Source organism: Equus caballus, chromosome 1, assembly GCF_041296265.1.
Source record: "Equus caballus isolate H_3958 breed thoroughbred chromosome 1, TB-T2T, whole genome shotgun sequence".
Taxonomy (NCBI): domain Eukaryota; kingdom Metazoa; phylum Chordata; class Mammalia; order Perissodactyla; family Equidae; genus Equus; species Equus caballus.
In genome coordinates, this window is record NC_091684.1 from 169378860 (window position 1) to 169397894 (window position 19035).

General features: G+C 35.0%; 1 protein-coding gene and 1 pseudogene across 1 annotated transcript; both read right to left on the reverse strand.

Moving 5' to 3' along the window:
• Positions 1–1200: 1200 nt before the first annotated feature.
• On the reverse strand, positions 1201–2118 carry OR4F17 (olfactory receptor family 4 subfamily F member 17). Its single transcript, NM_001391600.1, is given in 1 exon segment — positions 1201–2118. A coding segment is annotated over 1 exon segment (918 nt).
• Positions 7164–8051, reverse strand: OR4G29P (olfactory receptor family 4 subfamily G member 29, pseudogene; annotated as a pseudogene).

The window sequence follows — 19035 nt, forward strand, 5'->3', positions numbered from 1 at the left end:
TGATAATAGTACTTAACATTTATTGAGTCCTGAAAATATGCCACATATGTACTGTTTATCAGGTTTATGTCTATTCTTTCATCATGCCTCATAACAACCATACGTATAAGTATTATCTCATTGTTTTGCATGTTTCTGAGGAAGATTGGCCCTGAGCTAACATCTGTTGCCAAATCTCCATTTTTTCACTTGAGAAAGACTGTCCCTGAGCTAGCATCTGTACTGATCTTCCTCTATTCTATGTGAGATGCTGCCACATTGTGGCTTGACGAGTGGTGCGAGGTCGGCACCTGGGGTTCTGAACCAGTGAACCCTGGGCCACCAAAGCAGAGTCCAAGAACTTAACCACTACACCACAGGGCCTGCCCCAAATATTATCTCCTTTTTTCACATGTGGAAACTGAAGCTTAGGAAAGTTCAACAATGTGCCCAAAGTCATGAGTATTAAGTGGTTAGTGGAGTTGAACCCATCTCTTTTTGACTTTGAATCCTATGCTTTTAAAAGCTAAGCATGGGAAAGAACATGGATGAATCCAAATGACGCACTTTGTATCAACATGTTGAGAGACTTGGATCTCTCTAAATACATTTCACTGCTTATTGAGTATTGTCACATACTACACAATGTCAAGTGCCTCAAAGGCAAATTTCATATTGGCAGATTCACTCTTCCTGTCACTCCTGGTAATGCACTCATGGGTTTAGGGTTGTTACAGTGATAGGAGGTGAACAATAAATTGTAATAATGACAGGAGTTTCTTTTTTAAACCTCTTAAAACTTGACACGTATGACCTTATCGCTAAGCATATTTTTGTATTAGGTGTATGGAAGTTGTTTCTTTGGTGTTTTTAGGGGAAATGAGCCAAATATATATTTTTTTCTAATTTATAAGTCAGACTCATTTTTATCCTTCCCTGTATTAACCTCAGAACCACTCAGGGAGGTATAGGAGTGTACAAATGTTAACATATGTATGCCTTTCACTGTTCTGAGAATTAGTGAGATAATATTTTCAAAGCATGATATTAACTTTGTATCTGTATCCAAATTATAAGATTTTTGAGAGTCAGTGTTTGTGAAAGTTCTTCGACAATTACTAAGGAGTATTAAAATGTAACATATAATTTTCATGAGCAATCTGCCAACTTTACTATATAAACATGTCACTATCTCAGATTAGTCTCACAATTATAAGAGATCTAAAAATTTATCCTGAAATTCACATTCCATTTTCTCAGATGTTTCAGTGCAGCCTTCATGTCTTTGTTCCTCAGTGTGTAAATAATTGGATTCAAGAGAGGAGTGACGACAGAATAAAACACAGCAAGGAACTTATCAAATGACTTGATGGGGAATGGCCAGATATAAATGAAGATACATGGTCCAAAGAACAAAAGAACTACTGTGATGTGAGCAGTCAAAGTGGACAGAGCCTTGGATGACCTGTCTGAAGGGCGATTCTGGATGGTCACTAGGATGATGCTGTAGGAGATGATTAGGAGAATAAAAGAACACACAGCGAGCACACCACTGTTAGCAATGACCATGATATCCAACCTATAGGTGTCTGTACAGGTGAGTTTGATGAGCCTAGGAAGGTCACAGTAAAAGCTATCAACCTTGTTGGGACCACAGAATAGTAAGTTCACTGCAAAAGCCAATTGGCTCACTGAGTGGAGGAAGCCAGTTCCCCATGCAGCAGCCGCAATGCCAATACACACATTGCCACACATAATTTCAGAGTAGTGAAGGGGTTTACAGATTGCTACATATCTGTCAAAGGCCATGGCTATAAGGATCACCAACTCACTTCCACCGAAGAAATGAAGGAGAAATATCTGAGCAAAGCAGCCCTTGAAAGAGATGACTTTGTGTTCACTGAAAAAGTCAGCAATCACCTTGGGGGCTGTGACTGAAGATAGACACAGATCAATGACTGAGAGGTTGGCCAGCAGGAAATACATGGGAGAATGAAGGTGGGAATCAGAAGCCACAGTTATGACAATAAGAAGGTTTCCAAACACAATTCCTACATAGAATACAAAGAAGAATACAAACAGGAAAATTTGGAGTCCCTGAGAATTGGAAAGTCCAAGAAAAATGAACTCAGTCACCATGGAGTGATTTGTTTCCCTTATTGATTCATTCCAGGAAACAGCCTCTGTAGCAACCTTAGAGAAGAGAGTGAGAAGGAAGTCAGAATTATTATATTCAATATCAAAGCCTCATTTTGTATCATTCTGCTCTCTGATATGACTTTCTATGATTTATTACATAAAAGTTTTCAAAAGGCACACATTCTATACTCATCATTTAATTCCACACTCCTCCCCAGGTTATGCCTCATAGTCCAGTTATTGATGTCTTCTCAGTTTTTCCATTTATGCGAGGCTTATTGCTGATAAGATACCTTTCTTCATGCTACCCTCTCTGCCAGATTGTCTGTACCATCATCCTACATTTATCTCCTTTTTCTCTGTTCTCCAAAACAGTTTATATTCTGTAGCCCATGTCTTAACTCTCAAATACATACAAAATTGTATGATCTTCATATTTACAAAGTCCTTTTGTGACAGTAATTTTGGAAAACATATTCATAGTGGCCTAGTAGTCCATCACAATAATTCTGTGTACAGTTGTTGGAAAGCTTCTCTCCATCAAGCCAAAACAAATCCTAGCTCACAATTTTGCTATATGAGGACTACGGGTTTTGCATGTAGTCTGTAGATTTTGGATTCATTCTCTTTAGGATTTACTTCACCGTTTTTGTAAATGTGAGACTAATTATATTCACTTCTTATGTTTATTATGAATTTCAAATGAAGTAGTAAATTCACAGTGTTTTGCAAAATTTTTATATTTACTGTTTAATACATTTGGATAATTATTAGTTGTAAGATTTTTCTCCTTCTAATTCACAGAGAAATCATTTAAAAAGTTTTCTGTGTGCTGTAGAAATGACAATAATAACAATAAAATTGAATTTCAGTTCCCTGTGTCCCTCTGTTTTCCCATGTTTAGAATGAGTTCATTGGACAAAAGATTATCAAAACTCACACTACTCTAGCCTTTTTTGAGGGATGAGAGAGAGATGCAGTTCCAAAATAATTTTCATAGTCTCTGAGAAGCTTCTATAGAAACATAAAAGCTAAGACAGAGGTTGAGATTTGGCTTTAGGGGAAGTTTAAATTGATAAGAATTATAAAAGAGAAGTTAGAAGTTATAAGACCTTATACAGGATGCAATTTGTACTTATCACTTGGGAATATCAAAATGTTTAGAAGAAAAACTTTTAAGCCAATATATAGTTAAAAATGAAAAACGTGAGAAGAATAAGGAAAGTAACAGAAAGATAGGACTTAAACATGAGAAAGAGGATAATAGAAAAGGAATTCAGAGGTAGAATGAAAACATATGAGAAAAATGACCAAAAAATTCCATGAGAGAAAACATGAAGGAGTTTAATAGAACACAAAATTGAAAAAGGATCTCTTAATGCTTAAAAAGGGATTTGTTTTTAACTATAAAAAACTATTGAAGAATTATGTGCAATTGCTTAATACATTTAAAAAAAATACTACGTTGTCAACATATAATAGCCATAATTAACGTAGAAATAACAAGATAATTGCCAACAGGACATAGGAGATGAAAAAAGACAATGCCAATATTTTCATTCTGAGTAATTGTGAGCATTGATATGCCTTTAATTCTGATAATTATAATAAGCACTAAAATAGCAATATGAAGTATACAGATCACGTGTAGGAGCAGGAATAAATTTGAAAGGAGTAAAGGATAATGATAGTTGTCTACAAATTTGGAAATATTTATAGGGCATCTTTGTAAGTTGCTACCTGCTAGGTAAGAGCCTTAAAAGTGACTCTTGGACATAAATTGAGAAAACCACTTCACTTTGTATTGGGGAGAGAAAATAAGTACTCTTTCAAGAAGTTTTACAGTAATTGAAGTAGGAATTGAAATGGTAGACTGAAGGAGAAGCATAACCATGAATACTTGTAGGATGAGGTGGAGGAGTTAATAGGCAAGTCAGATGTAGAAGAGAGGAGTGGAAATTGATGGGTCACAGGGGAGACATCAAAGAATAGATGGCTACTCATCAAATTTCTTGGGAGAGTAGTATTTGTTTTCTCTACTTCCTTAATCACAGTTATTCCATAAGTCTTGGATATTACATTTTTCTCTTCATTATCCTAAATCCCATTCCTTAGCTATGTACACTAAAGCTCCACATTACTGTTTTCAAAGTTCTATAAAAATGTAGCAATTCTAAATTTTTCCAAGCATAAAGAGAAGTCTAACAGTAAATCAAGTCATGATCACTCATTTTAGTTCCCTTTTGCTTAGCACAGAAATAAGTATAATAATAATAATCAGTGACAATAAACAGGATAAGATTCCTCTTCTGAGATCTCTTCTGACATAAGTCATTGCTTGGTATATTTCTTTAGAACCAAAGTGTGCAATGTAGAATTGACCTTAGATATGTAGTGATGTGAAAGCATTTCATTTAACTGAAAGAGAAGGACAAGCTCGATAGTTATATCTCCATAGGAAACATACCAAGTATGATGATTGACCAAAGGGTTCTCATTTCAGGCAAAAAGTCTTTCTATCATGGTGAAAAGTAAGAATTCAGACAGGCTATTCTTCAGAAAAAGGACTTCCTTGCTAAGTGAGTTAAGACCTCTAATTTTCTCAGTATACACTGCTGAGGACAAGTGATAATATGGGATCTTCGGTTCCAGGACACTCCTCAGCATTGTAACTCTTTCAGAGCTCATCTCTTACTCTTCAAAAATGATTCAAGAAGTTTTAGAAGATTTGCATTGATTCTAAGTAAAGCATTAAGTTTAGGTTTATTGAAGTTCTCAGAGTCTTACACATTGGTTGTAGCAACCATGTAGAGCCAGCTACAATTGAACAAGAAAATCCTTTCCCATGCATTAAATTAAACTTAAAATTCAACCACTAGATTGTTATACATTTGTTTTAAATATCTTTGAACTCTCTTTACAGAAAAATACCTTAAGTCTTTATAAGCTTCACTGAGATTGAAGTCAGGAGACTTGGGTTCTAACACAAACATCGTGTGACCTTGGACATGTCATTCAAAATATCTGGGGATTGTTTTTCTGTTTTTAGAATGAGTTCACCATATCAAAAGCTCTTCAAAAAATTCTCACAACTCTGAGTATGATTTGCACTTTTATGTGAAAGGAATGTCCAAGATTGCATTGGGGTTACAGGAAGGAGGGAAAGAAGTGCATAAGAACACTGGCTTTGGGGAGTTATGGGAAAAGGACCCTCAAATAGAGGAGAAAGAATAAATTACTCTGGAAGAACTCAACTTTTAACACTTACAAAGCACTTACTATGTTGTATAACACTTAAGGGCTTTCCCTGCTAATGTTATTCATATAACTCTTCTCAGTGTTTAAACCAACCTCACAGGATCCTTTCATTTTTCCTGAAGATACACATTATTGAACTGATGAATGGATTCTTACTACTAGAAGCATCTCATTGTCAACAAAATACTACAGTTTGGGTAGTTTTGCTAATTTATTTCCCTTTCATCATTATACCTACCTCCGTCATAACTGAAATACACTACAGCAATTTTCAGAGCAAAAAAGAGTACAGATTTTCCTTGTTCTTCTCTTTCTCTTGAAGCATACAATTAACAAGAAAATAAAATCTGTATGAATTGTCCCTCTTGTAAACCACTTGGTTAATTAAGTCCCATTTATGAAAGTGACCAAAAGCAGGTGAAGAGATTCCAGAATAGCCAACTTGAACTTTGAATACTAACACTAACTCTTATAGTCTCACAAGTTTTCCCTTGAGGTAACACAGAGTGTTCTTGAGTTAATGGCTACTATCATAATTTCTTGGCTCACTTAGGTACTTTTAATACCTCATTGAGTCAAAAGGTGATTTTTTAAAGAACCATAGTAAAACATTTATATAAGATAAAGTTGTGAAAGTAAAATCCAGACAGGCTAACAAGACAATGAATAATAATCCTTTAGATTTTATAAAAAGGGGATAGATTATGACATTGAAAGCCAATTTTGAAGAAAATATAGGAAAAATATCTTGATCAATAATAAGAAAGTCTCACTTCCTGTCATTTATCATTTTATTAGGAAGCTTTAATTGCCATGCAGAAGTTAAAACTGAGCTGAGTCACCAAAATTAATGCTCCTCAAATCAGTAATAGAGATACATAAAAGTATTCTCAATTTTGCTCTTGACCACCAGACTTTCCAGGCTTTACTGGAAAAATGTCAATCATTTTCTTTGTCCTAAGCATCTTAGCTTAAGAATAAGCACATTAAAGAAACTGAGATCTGAGTGGCATACATTCCTGTAAGTTATAAGTCCCTTCAAATACATTTAGAATTATAGATACTTTTTTAGAGCAAATCAAGAAATGCTTTGAGGAAGATTGCAAGGGCAACAGAAATTTGCTATTAAAAAAATAGAACATAGGCAAATTTTGCATAATGCAGAATAATAGAGTCTATTTCCAAAATAACATTATACAAAATACATTGACAATCAAAGACCGAAAATAGTTCTTAAGAATTGTAACATAATGTTGACTTTTATTTATTGAACAAAGTACAATTAAGATGAGAATTGTTTCTTTCCCAATTTTAATGTCTACTTCTTTATATAACCTCTTATTTTATCATTAGAACCATATAATTTCCAGAAGAAATATTAATTGATTTCCAGTGATGCTTACTAACAGTATGAAAATACTGACAAGTAAAGTAAAATCATACATATGAACATTCATATAGATAGATAGATAGATATAAAATAACCACATGAAAATTGAATGTAGTCATTGATGGTAACTACAGTTTAGGTTTGTAGGCTAGAGAGAAATATGTATTACTTTCTTTTTTATTTAACAACAATTGCTGCAACTCTATCTGAAAATGAAATTCTTTGATTCAATACCTCTTTTTCTGTAGAATTCTCATTTTTTGAAGGCAATAATTAAATTGTACACTTTCCGTAGTATTCATGGTGATCATGAATGTCTTGATAGCCCATGACATTCATCTTGCACTCTTATCAATGAAATATGTTACGTCCTCTAACTAGAACTTACAACTTGTGGACTCAGCCTTCTCACTGCCACTTTTATATCTTTGTTCCTTAAAGTATAGTTGGAAGAATTTAAGACAGGACTGACAACAAAGTCCACAACGGCAAAATGACTTGGGAAGGATAGGCCACAAATAGAGAAACATGGGTGGAGTGACAAGAAAAACCACTACAGTGATGTGAGCTGACAAAGTGAATAATGCTTTGGAGAAATCCTTTGCAGAACATCATTTGATAGTGACCAGAATAAGGATGTATGATACAATTAAGAAAAAGAAACTACCCATAGATATGAAGCCACTGCTGGCAATGACCACAAATTCTAGTCTGTAAGGGTCCATGAATTTAAGTTTAATAACCCCAGGAAAATCACAGTAAAAGCTTCCTACATTATTAGGACCACAGAAAGGTAAATTTATGACAAAAACAAACTGAGACACAATATGAATCATCCCAGTGATCCAGGAAGCTGCTATAACAATCATGCACATTTTGAGATTCATAATAGTTAGATAGTGGAGAGGCTTGCAGATGGCTGTGTACCTGTCATATGCCATGGCTATGAGCAGCACCATCTCAGCTCCTCCCAGGACATGAATAAAGAACATCTGTATCATGCAATTGTGGAAGGAAATGATTTTACAGTCACTGAAAAGATCAGACATCATCCTTGGAAGTGTGGTAGATGAAATCCCCAGGTCAATGAGTGACAGGTTGGCCAAAAGAATATACAGAGTGAATGTAAGTGAGAATCAAAAATCACTGTGAACACAATGAAGAGGTTTCGCAGGAGAATTCCCTCACAGAATAGCAAGAAAAAAAGAAAAAGGAAAAACTGCATTGCCAAGGATTGTGCAAGTTCCAGTAACACAAATTCAGTTACAAGAGAACCATTTACTTGGCCTATTAAATCATAAAGAAGGGAAGACTCTGAAGTGACCTGAAAGAAAAGAAACAAGGAATCAACTTTGAGAGGCTGAAAATAATGTGTTAAGTTGGTAAATTAAAATTGGTTATTAACAAATCTTTTATTTAATTGATAGTAAAGTATTTACAAAATAATGGGAACCCATGGTATAAAACATGAATGTAGTATGACAAAAGCTGCACTCAGAGACAGTCTATTGCTTTAAATGCTCTCATTTAGTCAAATGCACCAACTTATCAAACAACTTAAGAATTCTGAAAAGAATGCACGAAATAAATGCAAGAAATTCAGGTTAAAGAATATAATAAAAATTAAAAACAAAAATAGATAAATATTGAATCCCAGAAAATTGGAAGTTTGTATATAAAAATGATTTAAAAGTTAAAATAAAATCTTTTAAACATATAATCAAGGGTAGTATAATTAAATAAAAATTAAAATTGAATATAGAAGTGCTTAATAAAAGTTGAGACACGTCTGAAGGCTGTTTCCTATATGTGCTTAAAAACAATCTCCCCAAACCAACAAATAAATCATACTTGAACTTGAAATATTGCAGAAAGAAAAAAATGTTTATATGTTCATAATATAAAAGAGAGTCCAAACCATTCAATAAAACCTCCAAGACCTACTAGACAAATAAATGGACAAGTTATAAACAGAAAAATGATATGAAGAGAGGATTCAGAAATGTAAAATATATGTGTATGTATGTGTGTATATATATGTATATATATTTCTCCCTTAGAAAAATATATCTTCTAAGAAATAAGACAAAATAGAAGATTATTATTTTCCTATTAGATTAGAAAAAAGTCTTACAATTAGTACTATCAAAACTGGGAAAGTCTCAGTGAAATAGGCACCTTCATACATTGCTGGAAGAAATTTTGACTGACTCACACATCAAAAGGAAATTGAAATCACATATCAAGCATTTTGAATCCATAGCATTTGGTAAAATAATACTCTTTATGAAATTCTGTCTCTAAAGAAATCATTTTTGGCACAAAACTGCATCACACTTTAGAGTGATAAACTTTGAACACTTTAAATGTCAAACATTAGATTTAAGTCTATCAGAATATATGTACTTGATGGACTGTAATACAGTTATTAAAATAAATGTTAAATGAAGAGATTATCATGGCCTTAGGAAGATTTAATAATTATGAGTCAATCTTTCTTTTCAAACATTCTTAATAAGCTGTTCATTCAATTCTCCATGCTGTTTTATGTTTTTGTCAAAAAAATCTAATATGTACATAATGTGTACTGGAATATATTTCAAAATCTGAAATATTTTTGACAGCTCTAAAAGATCACAATCATCTACATTATTCAAAATTTTAAGCTATGCCATTTGTTCACTATTATTGCACTTAATATTGTAAAGAAAAATATTCCTAAAGCTATGATAACCTCTCTCTTTTTACAATAATTAGGAGCACAATGAAGATGTTGCCTAAAATGGTGATCAAATAAAGTGAAGAAAATATCTTTAGGAGGAAGGTCTGGAGCTCCCATGAGTTACAAACCCCAAGAATAATATATTCAGACACCACAGACCGGTTTACTCCTTCCATTTAGTCCAGTTTGTTCTAAATTCATCTAAAGAAAAGACATGAAATTAGATTTTTCTGAATAAACAGTATGTGAATCAAGAGGATTTCTTACACATTGCTGAGGGAAGTCTACACTGATATCAGTGCTTCAGGAAAAAGTTTGGCTTTATCTTGTAAAGTTCAACATTCACACTTTCTATGGCCCAGTAATTTCATCCCCATTTACATACCCAAGATAAACTCTTGCATATGTATATAAGGAGACATTTACAATAATTCCCATAAACAAGACAATGGCATATTATTCAGAGCTGTCACAAATGAACTACAGCTATATAAAGTGATATAAATATATCTTAGTAAGATATAAAAATGAAGGGGAAAAAAGTCCAAAATGGATCCATTCAGCACCATTTTTATAAGATGAAAACAATAGCAAAATGATAGTATTATTTTGTAGGAACTTGTATAAATGATAAAACTATGTACAAAAAGAGAAGATGTAAGATGTGAGTAAGCTCAAGTGGTGGGAGGCCAGGGGTCAGCATGAGGATGAGCACATAAGCAGTTGTATGTTCTTATCAATTGTTCAGATCCTCTATCAGGTCATGTTTTCATAGGCATAATTTTCACACTTTGAATTTTATCCTGACAACAATGGGTAGCCTTTGAAAGCTTTTGTAGTATGTGTGTTGATTATGCATAAGACACTGTTAAGCATTTTACATAAATTATGCATTTTATCCTTAATATATCATGAGCATGAGGTAGTATTTTATATAAACCGACTTAGAGAAGTTATGCTTCTTCTCAAAAATACTAGCACCAGGGGGCTGGCCCAGTGGTGTAGCAGTTAATTTTGCACACTCCACTTTTGTGGCCCAGGGTTCACTGGTTCAGATCCTGGGCATGGACCTACACTCTGCTTATCAAGCCACGCTGTGGTGGCATCCCATATTGAAGAACTAGAAAGAGTTACAACTAAGATATACAGCTATGTACTGAGGTTTTGGGGGGAAAAATACTAGCACCAACCACTTCCCTCATTTCAATGGTCGAGTTTCAAGCCCATATGGTCCTTCTTAAGCTTCTAAGTGTTAATAATGTCAAACTCTCCCCTTTATTCCTCTAGCCCCAGAGCTGGTACTTTTTTCCTCAGTTGCTTTTTAATGATCTATTAGTGTTTTAAAAATTTATTTTTAGTTCTTCAGAGTTGTTTAGTTCTTCAGAGTTCAGTTCTTAGAGTTAACCATCTCTAAGTAATATTATTTCATTAAAATAAAAAATACAGTTTCTATCTCATAACTTATTCAAAAATTTGTAGCAAAATTGATCCCAGGGAACAGACCTGTAAATATGGTGTTTGGAACTGGCTTGGTCTTGTCCTTGGGAATGGACACAGTGCTGAACTACTTACCAATGTGAAATGGGATGCTAATAATTCTATTATCAGTAAGTAGTGGCATCATGAATAATTGTGTTGATTTTATTACAGTACCAACTGAAGCAAGTGACTATTGTACTTGACCATTTTGTTACTAATGATGATTATAAGGAGTGTGGAGTGTGATGGAGTCTTCTGAATGCTTACAGAAATAAATGTCAAATTCAGATCTTTATATGTTCATTTCTAGCTATAGTCTGAGAACCATAAAAATTCTATGGCGACTATTAAATAATATCTTGTTTATTGTAGTTACAGATGTAATCTTGCTGAAATCAGACAGAAATATAATTTTGTAGCTTGGAGGATTACAATTTAGTTTGTGAACCTAAGGGCATTGCTTAATAAAGAATGGGAACATATTTGGAATTAAACATGCACGCAGTCTTCCAAACTTCTAGAGATGTGTGTGATTTTTTTAACCTGGCATCCTAGGAGTTTCAACTAGATCAGAGTAGTTTATTTTTCAGGCAGTGTTTGTTCAGAGGTTATACTTATATCTCTGTGCCCATCAGCCTTTGCCCTTCATTAGTTATCTTTGTTGCTTGAGAGAGGCTTTCAAGTCTGCCTCATTACTCCTGAGTGGATGCAGTCTAGCACATGAAAACAGCCTTACTGACTGCCTTGGTAGACTATGATCTCAGGAGGTTCTTCTTGGGTGGTTTTCTCTGTCAAATTTCTGTTTTGCTAGTAGCTACCAGTATAATGGAGATTCCAATACTCTATCAATTGCTCTCCACGAAGATATCCATGTTTTTTGACAATGTCCTTTGTCATGGCATTCTCCATGCTGTGTTCCAAATGAAGGCAGCCACCTCAGATAGAGCTGCTCAGCTATCTGTCTTTAAAGCCTGTGTCTCTCCCTGATCAGAAACTCAGCACCACTGCATAGGATTCAGGGGAGAGGATCTTAGTTATAATTTTCTCCACCTCCATCAATATATTCCGCATTCCTTTTTTACTTCAGGCTAAGCAATTCAGAATCATTTCAAGTGTTCCTCATGTAATTTATTTCTAAGTTTCCTTACACTCCTTGAGTGAACTACATATTCTATGCACTAAGTTTGACACTATAAATATAACATAACCAGTGTGGAGCCATAAAAGATGAGAGGAGAGAAGGAAGGAAAAGAAAGGAGTAGAAGGAATCTGAGTGAAGGTTTTTTTTTATTTTCCCCTCTGAATAATCAGAGCATTCATGATTTAGCCTATACTCAGACAAAATTTCTCTCTGCATTACTATGTGCAAGCAGGTAGGAGGAACATGGATATCTTTCTTTGGCCAAATAATACTTCTAATTATTACATTGAGAGTTGTTTTGATGTTAGCTTAATATAATAATTAAACTACATTATGGTTGTTCATGGAGGCATCCTTAAACTAGTGTTTATTAACTCGAAGGTGTACATCTCTTATTTGTAGACTTGCCAAACTTGAAAGTATTTAAAAGGCTATAAAAATATATTTATAGTTATATCTATATAATCTTTATTATAGAGATACAATATGTAAACCATAAGATTCATCCATTTGTCATCATACTTTCTTCAGAAATCTGGATCATCTTTGTGATGTCAGCATCATGGCAGGGTGAGTTGTTCCTTTTGTCTTTCCTCTCTAAGTAACAACTAAGTGGATATTCATTAACAAGCAGAGGATTCCCTGCACAGAACAACAAGACATCAGAGAGATCCACACAGCTGTGCATCTGATGGTGGGTGGAACTAGGTGAGCTCACCCTTCCCCCTCACTGGTGGCAGTGAGCCAAGTTGCCGATCCTCACACGATGTTTGGCACAACTGTAAGAGGAGGCAGGGGTAGCCTAGCCCATGTGAATGCTTTCGTAGTGGTAGCCCTTCCTGTGGGAGAGCCCACCAAGCCACAGGGTCCCCACCCAAAGGAATTCTCCCCAACAAGTGGGAGTGGTGGTGGCTTAGCCTCATGAAGGCACCTGCCCATGGTGCACAGCAGCCTGTGGGTCCACCTACTGTTTACTCAGCCTCTGCACAGGTAACCATCCTGCCTAGCATACCAGCTCAACCAGCCTCCTGCTGAGTGCAGTGGGCCCTGCCTGTGGATGAGTGACATACCTGTGGAGCACAGAAGCTCCTCCTACAGTGCACAACTCACCTGCCCAGCTCAGAGATCTTCCCCAAGTGAGCACAACCTGCAGAGTGTCTGCAGACAACCTGTGCAAATGCAGAGCAGCCATATCTGAACAAGTTCCAGCAAGCAGGGCCAGATGAAAAACCACAGCTCCTGCTACACCCCAGTAGTGGCAGGTGGACTCTGTGATGTGATACTACCACAAACGCACCAGGAAAGGATCAATTACTCAAACACCATGAGAAACTACAGTAACACTTCAGAACAGAAGGAAAATGACAAGTCTCCAGAATCCCATCCTGGAGTTGCAAAAATTTACAACCTAAATGACAGAGAATTCAAAATAGTTGTCATAAAGAAATTCAACAAATTATAAGATAACTTACAAAGACAGTTCCATGAGCTCAGGAATAAAATGAATGAAGAAGAACAAAGAAGTAATACTTCACTAAAGAGACTAAAGCTCTAAGAAACAACCAAACAGAAATTCTGCATATGAATAATTAATGAGATAAAAATTAGCCTGGAAACCATAAAAAATAGAGCTGATGCTATGGAGAACAGAATTAGTGAATTAGAGGACAAGAATACAGAAATGCTTCAGGTAAAGGAAGAGAGAGAACTAAGACAAAATAAAATGAAGAAATTCTTTGAGAAATATGCAATTCAATTAGGGAGGTCAATATAAAGATTACAGATATTCCAGAGGGAGAGGGGAGGGAGAAAGGAGAAGAGAGCTTGTTAGAAGAACTAGCTGAGGACTTCCCAAATCTGGGGAAGAAACCAGACTCACAAATATATGAAACCAATAGAATTCTTAATTACATCAATGCTAAACGACCTTCTCCAAGGCATATAATATTAAAACTGACAAAAGCCATTGACAAAGAAAAATTATTAAGGACAGCAAGGCAAAAGAATATAACATACAGTGGAACCTCTATCTGGCTTTCAGCAGATTTCTCAGCAGAAACATTACAGGCTAGGAGAGAATGGAATGATATATTCAAAATGCTGAAAGACGAAAACTGTCAGCCAAGAATACTCTAACCAGTGAAACTTTCCTTCAGATATGATGGAGAAATAAAAGATTTCCAAGATAAATAAAAGCTGAGGGAGTTCATCATCACTAGAACTCTCTCACAAGAAAGGATGAAGGAAGCCTTCATACTTGTAAGAAAAATGCAGAAGTTTCCAAAGCTTTGAGCAAAGAGATAGACAGACAAAACTAGAAAATGTCAGCTCTCTATTAGAACAGGTTAGCAAACACTTAATTATAACATTAAAGATAAAAGGATAACTATAAACATTTCAATTTAGTCACAAACTCACAACACAAAAAAAATAATTTTTGACAACAGTAACTCAGAAAGGTAAGAGAAAAGAGATGGAACCTCCTTAGGCTAAGGGAGATAAGAGGCTATCAGAAAATGGACTATCTCATCTATGAGATCTTTTATACAAACTTCATGTTAACTACTAAACCAAAAAATCAGAGCAGAGCCACAAATCATAAATAAAGAGAAAACTGAGAAAACCATCAAAGAAAACAAGCTAACTGAGATAGGAGTCAGAAATACAAAGGAAAAGAAACAACGCAAATATAGAACAGCCAGAAAACAAGAAAAAAAAAATGGCAGAATTAAGCACTCATATATCAACAATCTCTCTAAATGTAAATGTATTGAATTCTCCAATCAAAAGACACAGAGTGGTTAGATGGATTTAAAAAAAACACTCAACAACATGCTGCCTGTAGGAGACAAATCTAGGTCTAAATAAAAATATAGGCTCAGAGTGAATGGATGCAAGATGATACTCCAAGCATATGGCAAGCAAAAAATGTAGGGTGTTGCCATACATATATCAGGCAAGGTAGACTTCAAGATAAAAATGACCTTGAGGGACAAAGAGTGGCAGTATATAATGATAAAAGGGACATTCCACCAAGAGGACATAACATATGAATATATACACCTAGCACATACATTTTGGAGCACTAAAGTATATAAAGCAACTACTAACAGACCTAAAGAGAGAACTTGATAACAATACAATAATATTAGGGGACCTCAATACTCCACTTATAAAGTTGGATAGATCTTCCAGATAGAAAGTCAACAAGGACACAGAGGCCTTAATGAAACACTAGAAAGATGGTTTTAATATATATAACATTCCACCCACAACCAGAAAAATATATATTCCTCTCAAGTGCACATTGAACATTCTCAAACGTAGACCATATGTTGGGAAACAAGACAAGACTCAACAAATTTAAGAAGATTGACATCATATCTAGCATCTTTTCTGATGACATGCTAAGAAACTAGAAATCAACTATAAGAAAAAAGCTGAGAAAGACACAAAAATGTGAAGATTAAACAACATAATACTGAAAACCATTGGATGAATGAAGAAATAGAAGGAGAAATCAAAAAAACCTGAAGACAAATGAAAATTTAAACACAAGATACCACTCCTATGAGATGCAGCAAAAGAAGCACTAAGAGGGAAATTTATAGCAACACAGGCCTACCTCAACAAACAAGGAAAATCTCAAATAAATAACCTTTAACTAAACCTAAAAGAAGTAGAAAAAGAAGAAAAAACAAAGCCCAAAGTCAGCAGAAGAAGGGAAATAAAAATTTAGAGCAGAAGTAAATGAAATAGAAACTAACAAAAACAATACAAAAGATCAATGAAACTAAGAGCTGGTCTTTTGAGAAGATAAAATTGACAAACACTTAGACAGATTCACTAACAAAAGAAGAAAGAAGGTAAAATAAATAAAATTAAAAATGAAATAGGAGAAATTACAGCAGATACCACAGAAATAAAAAGGAGTATAAAAGAATACTACGAAAAAACATATGCCAACAAATTGGGTAGACTAGAAGAAATAGATAAATTCTTAGACTCATACAACCTCCCAAAACTGAATCAAGAAGAAATAGAGAATCTGAATAGAACAATCACAAGTAAAGAGAGAGAAACAGCAATTAAAAACCTCCACAAAAACAAAAGTCCTGGACTAGATGACTTTGGAGAATTCTACTAAACATTTCAAAGAAGAGTTAATAACTTTCCTTCTCAGAGTATTCTGAAAAATTGAAGAAGGCAGAATGCTTCCTAACTGATTCTATGAGCCCAAGATTACCCCGATACCAAAGCCAGACAAGGACGACACAAAGAAGGAGAATTACAGGCGAATATCGCTGATGAACATAGATGCAAAAATCTTCAACAAAATATTGGGAAACTGAATGCAGCAATAAATTAAAATAAATTAAAAGTATCATACACCATGACCAAGTGGGACTTATACCAGGGAAACAGGGATGGTTCAACATCTGCAAATCAATGTGATACACCACATTATCAAAATGAGGAATAAAAATCTCAATAGATGCGTAGACAGCATTTGACAATACCCATTCATTTATGATAAAAACCCTCAGAAAATGGACATTGAAGGAAAGAACCTTCTAATAATAAAGGCCATATATGACAAACCCACAGAGACCATCATACTGAACAGTGAAAAACTGCAAGACATCCCCCTGAGAACAGGAACATGAGGAGGATGCCCACTGTTGCCACTCCTGTTCACCATACGTACTGGAGGTTCTGACCAGAGCAATTAGGAAAGAAAAAGAAGTAAAAGGGATCCAAATTGTAAAGGAAGAAGTGAACCTCTTGTTGTGTGTGGATGACATCATTATATATATAGAAAACCTTAAATAATCCAAAGAAAACTATTAGAAATAGACAATGACTACAGCAAAGTTTCTAGCTGGAAAATCAGTTGCATTTCTAAACACTAATTATGAGCTAGGAAAAGGAGAAGTCAAGAATACAACCCCATTTACAATCACAACAAAAAGAAGAAAATACATAAGAGTAAACTTAACCAAGGAGGTGCAAGACCTATACACCAAAATCTATAAGAGTTTGTTTAAAGGAATAGTAGAAGACATAAATAAATGGAAAGATGCTGCATGCTCATGAAATGCAGGAATAAACATAGTTAAAATGTCCATGTTACTTAGAGCAATCTACAGATTCAATGCAATCCCAATTAGAATCCCAATGACATTCTTTACAGAAACAGAACAAAGACTCCTAAAATTTGTATGGAACAAAAGACCCCAAATAGCCAAAGCTATCCTGAGAAAACAAATAAAGCTGGAGGCATCACAATCCCTTACTTCAAAATAGACTACAAAGTTATAGTAATCAAAACGCATGGTACTGGTACAAAAACAGACACACCGAGCAATAGAAAAGAATGGAAAGAACAAAAATAAAACCAGACATCTACAGACAGCTAATCTTCAACAAAGGAGCTAAGTTGATACAATAAGAGACAGAAAAGTCTCTTTGATAAATGGTGTTAGGAAAACCGGACAGCCATATTCAAAAGAATGAACGTAGATCATTATCTTACACCATACACAAAAATTAACTCAAAATGGATTAAACACTTGAGTGTAAGACCTGAACCATAAAACTAGCAGGTAAAAATATAGGCAGTATACTCTTGACATGGGTCTTATCAGCCTCTTTTTGCATACCATGTCTACTCAGGCAAAAATAACAAAATAAAAAATAAATAAATTGAACTACATCAGGCTAAAAATCTTCTGCATGGCAAAGGAGATCATGAAAAAGATGAAAAGACAACACACTAACTGGGAGAAAATATTTGCAAATCATATATCCGATAAGAGTTAATTTCCAAAACAAACAAAGAACTCATACAACTCAACAACAACAACAACAAAAACAACTGGAAAAAAAAATTGTATAAACTACCCATGCTATAGTGCTTAAGTTTGTGGGCTCTGCTTCAGCAGCCCAGAGTTTGTAGGTTTGGATCCCGAGCACAGTCCTATGCACCACTCATCAAGTGATGCTGTGGTGGCATCCTACATACAAAATATAGGAAGATTGCCACAGATATTAGCTCAGTGACAATCTTCCTCAAGCAAAATGAGGAAGATTGGCAACAGATGTTAGCTCAGGGCCAGTCTTCTTCATACCCAAAAACCACCCCCCAAAAACTGGGCAGAGGATATGAAGACATTTTTCCAAAGAAGATCTACAGATGACCAACAGGCACATGAAAAGATGCTCAACATCACTAATTGCTAGGGTAATGAAAATCAACACTACAATGAGATATCACCTCACACACATCAGAATGACTGTAAATAACAAGACAAGAAATAACAAATGTTAGGATGTGGAGAAAGGGAAACCCTAATATACTGCTGGTGGGTGTGCAAACTGGTGCAGCCACTATGGAAAACAGTATGGGGTTTTCTCAAAAAATTAAGAATAGAAATACCATACAATCCAGGTACCTTACTACCAAGTATTTATCTAAAGAACTTGAAACAAAAAGTCAAAGAGACTTATGCACCCCTATGTTCATTGCAGCATTATTCACAATATCCAAATGTGGAAGCAACCCAGTGACCATCAACTGATCAATGGATAAAGAAGATGTGGTATATATATATGTGTGTGAGTATGTGTGTGCGTGTGCGCGTGCACACATAGTACACACAATGGAATACTAGTCAGCCATAAAAAAGGCAAAATCGTCTCATTTGCAACAACATGGATGGACCTTGAGGGTATTATCTTAAGCAAAATATACTAGAGAGAGAAAGACAAATACTATGTGATTTCACTCACATGTAGAAGATAAACACAGGGATAAAGAACACATTAGTGGTTACCAGAGGGAAAAACTTTGGTGAGGTGGACAAAGGAGATAAAGGGGCACATACGTAAGGTGATGGATAAAAACTAGACTATTAGTGGTGAGCA